At 35.1% G+C, this 7,432-nt stretch overlaps 3 protein-coding genes across 4 annotated transcripts; 1 reads left to right on the forward strand and 2 right to left on the reverse strand.

Annotated features, from left to right (window-relative positions):
• Window positions 1-58: 58 nt before the first annotated feature.
• Window positions 59-1,411, reverse strand: LOC123309260 (tRNA-specific adenosine deaminase 1). Its single transcript, XM_044892283.1, has 3 exons — window positions 784-1,411; window positions 402-729; window positions 59-344 (listed from the first exon to the last, which is right to left on the reverse strand). The coding sequence occupies exons 1-3, from the start codon at window positions 1,409-1,411 to the stop codon at window positions 80-82; spliced, it is 1,221 nt and encodes a 406-aa protein (XP_044748218.1). The 3' UTR covers window positions 59-79.
• On the reverse strand, window positions 1,411-2,725 carry LOC123309267 (glyoxal reductase-like). The gene is made up of 6 exons (XM_044892291.1): window positions 2,588-2,725; window positions 2,438-2,518; window positions 2,271-2,378; window positions 1,928-2,208; window positions 1,704-1,871; window positions 1,411-1,639 (listed from the first exon to the last, which is right to left on the reverse strand). The coding sequence occupies exons 1-6, from the start codon at window positions 2,646-2,648 to the stop codon at window positions 1,463-1,465; spliced, it is 876 nt and encodes a 291-aa protein (XP_044748226.1). The 5' UTR covers window positions 2,649-2,725; the 3' UTR covers window positions 1,411-1,462.
• Window positions 2,726-3,248: 523 nt separating this feature from the next.
• LOC123309282 (caspase-1-like) lies at window positions 3,249-5,458 on the forward strand. 2 transcript variants are annotated; one of them, XM_044892325.1, is made up of 5 exons: window positions 3,254-3,325; window positions 3,433-3,696; window positions 3,750-4,000; window positions 4,062-4,367; window positions 4,435-5,458. In XM_044892325.1, the coding sequence occupies exons 2-5, from the start codon at window positions 3,551-3,553 to the stop codon at window positions 4,668-4,670; spliced, it is 939 nt and encodes a 312-aa protein (XP_044748260.1). In that variant the 5' UTR covers window positions 3,254-3,325; window positions 3,433-3,550; the 3' UTR covers window positions 4,671-5,458. The 2 variants fall into 2 exon arrangements, with proteins under 2 accessions (XP_044748252.1, XP_044748260.1); XM_044892317.1 differs by having other exon boundaries at window positions 3,249-3,696.
• Window positions 5,459-7,432: the final 1,974 nt, after the last annotated feature.

A 7,432-nucleotide genomic window follows, 5' to 3' on the forward strand; every position in this document is an offset into this window, starting at 1 on the left:
TGGTTTCTTTTTATATATACTCAGTAGTAGAAATTCGTGGAATAATAAAACTAATAGATACTTTTTAGATTACTTTTAATCAAGTAAATTTCAACAAGGCTTCGTTTTTTTCTGGCCACATTCCCAGCCTTGACTTCAGGGTTTTCCAATTCAATTGATAATCTAACATGTTTTGTTTGCATTCTGAGTAACTCCAAGTATCGATGTTGGTGTGAACTTTTTGATGAAGTAATTTAAATCTTCCAAGCAATTCACTTTTGCATACTTTTAATCTAGATGATTTCAAACCTTGATTTTTCTTAGTTACCCCTTGTTTTTTTCCTTCTATTGCTACTTCAGGTTTCCTTAAATGAAATATAAATACATGGCAATAGTTCAACAGAGAGAATAGTTCAACTTACTGAGAAGCTCCATTCTTATACCACATAATAGAACTTGGACAAACATCTTTATTATCAGCTTTTTGGAAAGTAAATGTTGCATCTTTAGCCTGAAAAAATAGCAATGATTTCTTGCCAAACGGTGGAGCCAGTTCAATGTTCCCAATTCTATCAAATAATGCTCTTTGTAATGATTCTTTGCTGAAAGGAGTGTCGCCAACAACAACGAAAGCCGATAAGTAAATTGGTTTCTCAAGAAATTTACTTAGAAGACCTCCTTGCAAACCTAAGTAACACCACTTGGTAATTTTATCGCTACAAGATATCGAGAGTGTAGGATCTCCTCGTCCTGAAAGAATTAACTTGAATAGTAGTCAATATTCATTGACAATGAAAACATTACCTGGTTTCGTTCTTACAACACCGGTAATATGATAATCAGCACCTTCTCCCTTGGGATCTTGCCTTTCATCATTTTTTAAACACTTAGCACCTGTACGATGAATATCACCATCGTTCATTTTCAATTTTTTGGGTAACGATTCATTAAAATTCATTGATCTCTTTTTATCAACGTTGCTTGTTTCCTTTTTGAATACATCACCAGTATTATTGTTGTCACTTTTCGGAAAGATACTAGCATCCCCACAAGGCATCATCGTTGTGAAAAAATGAAACTTAACCTCCTCGTTTAATTGAAATTTCAACAACTCGGGCTTGAACTCAATTAGTGAGGTTTGATTTAATAAAGCACGTTCCAACTCTTCGTACAGATAAAGCATGAATGCTCTACGACAAATCACTTCTGCATGTGAATCGTTCAAAATATCACCGATAGGCGACATTTTATTACTCCCTATACATTTAGACCCCGTTGCCAAAGCTACAACCTCGAAACGAGAGCTTTCCTCCTGAATTATACAAGACAACACTGTCCACTGGTTAGATGCCGGTTTTCCACTTCTCGGCAGAGAACTGAATTTCCCAAGACAGATTTTCGCTATCGTTTCAGGAAAATGTGAATCTCCCATTTTAACTCAATTAAATATAATTTATTGATCAACAAAAACAAACAGATTCAATTATGCTACAACTTCAGGGTTCCAAGCAAACTTCTCGTTCGAATTCAAATTGTTCAGTTGCGTCATCATTTCATTTGGAATAACGAAGTTGAGATCGATGTTAGCTTTTATATGTTCTGCCGATCTAGCTTTTGGGATTATACAGATGTTTTGCTGAAGTGCCCAACGTAACAGAACCTATGAACGATTTTATTATGTAAATTGATGAACACCCTTAAATTTCATAAAGATTTCAACTAACCTGAGCAGGAGACTTTCCAAGCAGAGTTGAAATTTGAGAAACAACTGGGTCTTTGAGAAGATTGGAATTTCCTGTACCTCCCAGAGAAGAATATGCTTGTAATAATATTCCTTCACGCCTACAAAGATTCAAGAGGTCTGTCTGATAATATTTGGGATGCCACTCAACCTGAAAAACTAACACATTAAATTTTCGTTTTTACTCTAGATAAATACCTATTCCACCTGATTGACTGATGGTTTCACTCCACAATCATTGGCCAACAACTCATTCAAATGTTTGACAGTATAATTAGACACTCCAATATCTTTAACTAAGCCTGCGTTCACAGCCTTCGCCAGAGAAGCCCAACTCTGAGAACGAAGTTTCCTGTTTTCTTCACTATCTACAGGTACTCTTCCAGCCCCTGGCCAATGTATCAAATATAAATCCAAATACCCGCAATCTAGGTTTCTCAAAGACTCCTGCACAGCAGAGAAAGCTTTTTCCCCCTGATCTATTGGAGCTGAAAAATTAATGAGAACATATTATGGAATTCCCAGGACTACAAATCAAATGTCAACTAACCTAGTTTGGAGGTAATGAAAATATCTTCCCTTTTCAATTTATGTTTTGGTAAAAGAGTTTTCAAAGCTCGCCCAATTGAAGATTCATTGTGGTATACAGTTGCAGTATCTTGAAAAAAAAAAAATATTTAATAATGATTAGAATTGAAAAATTAAGATCAATTTTACCTATATGTCTGTAACCCGAAGCCAAAGCTTGATCGAGTACTTGGTATATCAGTTGATCTCCAGTAATCAAGTAGGTGCCAACTAAAAATTAAACAGAAATTATTGCGAGAACGATCAATATCATTGTTTGTATCATTATTTATTTCTTACATCCAATAAGTGGCATAAGTCTACCAGATTGTAATTGGAACTTCATATTGGTACAATCCATTAATATGGCTAAGAATTTATTTTTTGTGATGATGTGGAATGGACAAAAGCGTTCGATTTGGGGAGTAAAAGATTTACCTTATTAGATTGATCACCTGTGACCTTGATTTCAAAGACGGAATGAATCATTCCAAAACAGGATTTCCAAAATTGGTACACAAACATGACATGGTGTGGGTGATTTTTTCACGATATGTATAGAATTTCAACATATCTCACCTTCAAATGATTTTATTACAGAAAAATCAGCTTACTTTAAGTGATCAACACGTAAATCAAAAATAGATAATAAAAAATTTATACAAAAACCCAAATCCCTTTTTGATTCTGATGAAAAACCAGTGGTGTAGATTGAAAGTGGATCGATACGGCGCAAATGGTGGACGGATAATTCAATAACCTCATAATAAAAGAACAATTTGAATAAACTGATTACATGTCGAGTACCTGTTGAAAATAAAATGTATTAAACCTTTATCATTGCAGAATCATCCAATACATCTTTTAATTTTGTAATTTGGGCTGTAAGCTGGGAGCGTTTTCTGTTACGCCTATGTGTCACCACAAATGCGGCAAACTTCGCTTAATGAACACGCCGAGAACGCCATTATCACATCTTTTCTATGCTTGGTAATCTAAGAATATAAACAATACAAACAATAGGATTTCCGTAAACAGGTAAACTCTTTGTGTTGCGTTAATCTTATCTTCTTTCAGATATTGTTCATGGAATCATTGCCTATCAATATTCATTATTGATTGGCAAAAGTGATTTTGTGCTGTAGCACTCTGTGAAAAATATTTAGCCGCGCAAAATTGGGGTTTTCCCGAAAAGTTTATTTATAAACTCGCAGAAATTTCAACGTAACAAGTAGTTGCTCTTCGTGATATTTGTTGGAAACGATGGCTTCATCGAACGGGGTTGGGGTGGACACTATAGGAGTTGAGATCATTGAAAAAACTTTCGAACAACCCATTGATACTGGTGATGCAGGTGTTATCAATGAGAATGGAAATAACGATCAGGGAGATGCTTTTGGGACCACACAGTGAGTCATTCAAAGTTTTTATAGTATTGGATATACAGTTTGATTCTTCACAGGCCCACTTATGGCGAGATATATGCCCGAATGCCTGTGGAAAGAGATGCCATATTTTACAATATGAATCATAAAAAGAGAGGACTGGCCCTGATATTCAATCACGAAAATTTTGATGTTGCTGGTTTGAAACCGAGGGCAGGAACCGGGGAAGACTGTAATAATTTGAAAAAATGCTTAACCAATTTGAATTTCGATGTGCAGGTGTTCAAAGACGTAAAGTACCATGCTATCGAAGAACATATTGCACAAGGTGAGAATTTGTTAAATTTAATTAATTTCAAGGAATTCACAGATTTACATTCTCTTTATAGCATCAAAAATGGACCACTCAGAACATGACTGCATCGTTGTTTCAATCTTATCTCATGGGGAACAAGGAATCATTTATGCGAAAGATACCCATTACAAACCAGATATTTTGTGGTCTTATTTTACTCCAGATAAGTGCCCTACTCTTGCTGGAAAGCCTAAACTGTTCTTCATTCAGGCTTGCCAGGGAGATAAGCTGGATCCTGGAGTGAAGATGTTCACAAGAACTGAAACGGATGGTGATGTTGTTGCCTCTTATAGAATTCCCCTACAAGCAGATTTCCTCGTTATGTATTCCACTGTTAAAGGTAGGTTTTTCATTTTTCTTAATCTAGTTGTGTTCGGTGAATTGTGATGTTGAAATTCATTTCGAAGGTTTCTATTCTTGGCGCAACACAACGAGAGGCTCTTGGTTCATTCAAGCCTTAACGAGGGAATTAGAGGCTCGCGCTTATGAATGTGATCTCCTGACAATCTTAACATTTGTCAATCAACGTGTAGCCATAGACTTCGAGAGTAACGTTCCTGATACCCCAGTGATGCACCGCCAAAAACAAGTTCCTTGTATTATGAGTATGCTTCTTAGATTGGTTCAGTTCAAGAAGAAGTAAACCAGTGATGTGCAGTCCCTAAATTTTAGGTTAGGTTAAAGCTCAAATTGATCACAGATATCTACTTAATTCCGTTTGGAATTTTATTGACTGCCCTCTGAAATAACTGCCATTATTTTTGGGGATTTGACTTTCTGACCCCAGATCTCTGTACAAAGGGACAATTTTTAAATGGATCTGAATCACCTACTTAAGATTTTTTCCAATATTTGCTTGTATGAATCTACATACGTATTTTAGTATGTTGATTTTGTGATGATCATTCAGGTTTTTTAATCGATATGCTCTCTCATATTCATCACCCTCTTCGATTAACCTAAAGACAATTTTTTGATCGAGTATTGTGATAAACTGTAATAAATAAGAAATTTTTGTAAATTGTGGATCGGTGGTGGTTTTATGTTTGATTTTTTACGTTTCTTGTTGTGGATTTTTCACATACATTTTTGCAATATTTTAGTGATGAATATAATAGGAATTTTTGGATATAGTTGAATGTTACTGTCCAATTTATGTATTTGTATCTTATTCATAGGTGAATTTTGTATTCCTTTATATTTCTTAAGTCAATTTGTAGTTTAATATAGTCTAATTATTGATGATGTGATTGCTGAACCTATCTGAATGTCATTTAGGTATTGGAGTAGCCATGAAATGTCTTTCCAAGAAGTGTCTTAAAATAATTATATATTTTTATCTCATGGGAATATTCTCATACCTTAACTATATCTTGCTCATATTATCGAATGTATTTTATCTGAATATATGCAAATAAATTTTGAATCTTACTATGCCATTGTCTCTGACACAGTTAAAAGGGTACTGGTAAGTTTTCTCTGAAAAATGAACACAAAAATTGGTCCTCGCATTATATTAATTCTAACGAAAAAATTTTTGGAATCAAGCACAAAATTAAAATTGAATCTGGACCTTAATAAGGTGGGGTTAGAGTGACAATTTTGAAGAGGTCAAATTTCAATGTGTTTATCGTGCATTCTAAGAATTATCTCCTGGGGTTATGAGACAAAATTCATTAAAAAGTGAAATGCAGTAGAATTATACATCAATAAATGTAATTATGATCGTAGGGCATGAAATCTTATTGGGGAAATGAGATTATGTGAAAGGGAAGGTCTTAATACATATACAGGGTGGTCCAAGGAAAACTTAACATCTCGATTTTCCGACTTTAAAATGAAAATGAAAAATCGCTCGGACTCGTCAATTTTTGATTCGAGGGGGAACAACTTCTCCAATCTTTTTAACCTCGAAACTTCAACCCCCTGACGGGGGTGAGCACGACCCCTTGATTTTGAATAGGGATGAGGGGTTTTGCCATAACTAATTTTGAAGATCGTATCGTGTACTATCTGGCCCTAAAATTTCGCTTTAAAATATCCATCGATAATGAAATAACAGCGAAAATTTTGAGAGAGGCAATGTGTGGAATTTATCTCGAGAGTACTATTCATATCATACACATTTCAAAGGTATTTGTTAGTTGTATTGTTGAATTTTCGTCCAAAAAAGTAGACGGACCATGTTTTTGATTTACCTTATGGCCGATTTCATAAACAAACCTAATGTCGCTTTAATTTTAAAGCTTCCTCACGGCCGGTTTCATAATCAAACCTAAAGTCCCTTCAATTTTAACGCTTTCTTTAAAAATGACACTAATGACTGGTTTCAAAATCAAACCTAAAGTCGCTTTAATTTTAAAGCTTCCTTCAACCCTACTAACGGCCGGTTTCATAATCAACCCTAAAGTCGCTTTAATTTTAAAGCTTCCTTTAACCCTACTAACGGCCGGTTTCTTAATCAAATCTAAAGTCGCTTTAGTTTTAAAGCTTCCTTTAACCCTACTAACAGCCGGTTGCATAATCAAACCTAAAGTCGCTTTAATCTTAAAGCTTCCTTTAACCCTACTAACGTCCAGTTTCATAATCGAATTTAACGTCACTTTAACGGCCGGTTTCATAATCAAACTTAAAATAGCTTTAATTTTAAAGCTTCCTTTAACCCTACACTGAAGGAAGCTTTAAGCTTAAAGTGACTTTAAATTTGATTATGAAACTGGACGTAAGCTTGAAGCTTCCTTTAATGTCATTTTTAGTAGGGTTAAAGGAGGCTTTAAAATTAAAGGGACTTTAGGTTTGATTATGAAACCGGCCGTAAAAATGACAGTAGGGGAAGCTTTAAGCTTAAAGTGACGTTAAATTCGATTTTGAGACTGGACGTAAAAATGACATGAAAGCAAGCTTAAAGTGACTTTAAATTTGATTATGAAACTGGACGTAAAGGAAGCTTTATGCTTAAAGTGACTTTAAATTTGATTATGAAACTGGACGTAAAGGAAGCTTTAAGCTTAAAGTGTGACTTTTAATTTGATTATGAAACTGAACGTAACGTCCAGTAGGGTTAAAGGAAGCTTTAAAGTTGAAGCGGCCTTAGGTTTGATTATGAAACCGGCCGTAAAAATAACACTTAAGGAAGCTTGCTTACGTTGTGCAACTGATTTCCAAATTTGACGCTACTGATTCAGTTGGAAACAAAAAAAGGGTGCATGACAGAGACGAAGCGAGGGACGTGGCTGTCTTAGGTCATGTAGCAATGGAACCCACCTTTAGCACTAGGAAATTGTCCGATGTATCTGGTGTGTCTCACGCACAACAATAATGAAAATCCTTAAACAACATAAATTCCATCCTTTTAAGATCCAATTGGTTCAGGAACTGAATGAGGATGATACCGATCGCTGACTA

The sequence above is a fragment of the Coccinella septempunctata genome, chromosome 1 (assembly GCF_907165205.1).
Source record: "Coccinella septempunctata chromosome 1, icCocSept1.1, whole genome shotgun sequence".
NCBI lineage: Eukaryota > Metazoa > Arthropoda > Insecta > Coleoptera > Coccinellidae > Coccinella > Coccinella septempunctata.

Bases quoted from the DNA above. Each gene is read 5' to 3' on its own strand.
- LOC123309282 (XM_044892317.1), top strand. From the start codon at position 3,551: ATGGCTTCATCGAACGGGGTTGGGGTGGACACTATAGGAGTTGAGATC. The intron at 4,001-4,061 runs GTGAGAATTTGT...TTCTCTTTATAG, and splicing joins CGAAGAACATATTGCACAAG to CATCAAAAATGGACCACTCA. The intron at 4,368-4,434 runs GTAGGTTTTTCA...TTCATTTCGAAG, and splicing joins TATGTATTCCACTGTTAAAG to GTTTCTATTCTTGGCGCAAC.
- LOC123309267 (XM_044892291.1), bottom strand. From the start codon at position 2,648: ATGGATTGTACCAATATGAAGTTCCAATTACAATCTGGTAGACTTATG. The intron at 2,519-2,587 runs GTAAGAAATAAA...TTTAATTTTTAG, and splicing joins ACTTATGCCACTTATTGGAT to TTGGCACCTACTTGATTACT. The intron at 1,640-1,703 runs GTTAGTTGAAAT...AATCGTTCATAG, and splicing joins TTGGAAAGTCTCCTGCTCAG to GTTCTGTTACGTTGGGCACT.
- LOC123309260 (XM_044892283.1), bottom strand. From the start codon at position 1,411: ATGGGAGATTCACATTTTCCTGAAACGATAGCGAAAATCTGTCTTGGG. The intron at 730-783 runs GTAATGTTTTCA...TAATTCTTTCAG, and splicing joins TGTTGTAAGAACGAAACCAG to GACGAGGAGATCCTACACTC. The intron at 345-401 runs GTAAGTTGAACT...ATTTCATTTAAG, and splicing joins TATAAGAATGGAGCTTCTCA to GAAACCTGAAGTAGCAATAG.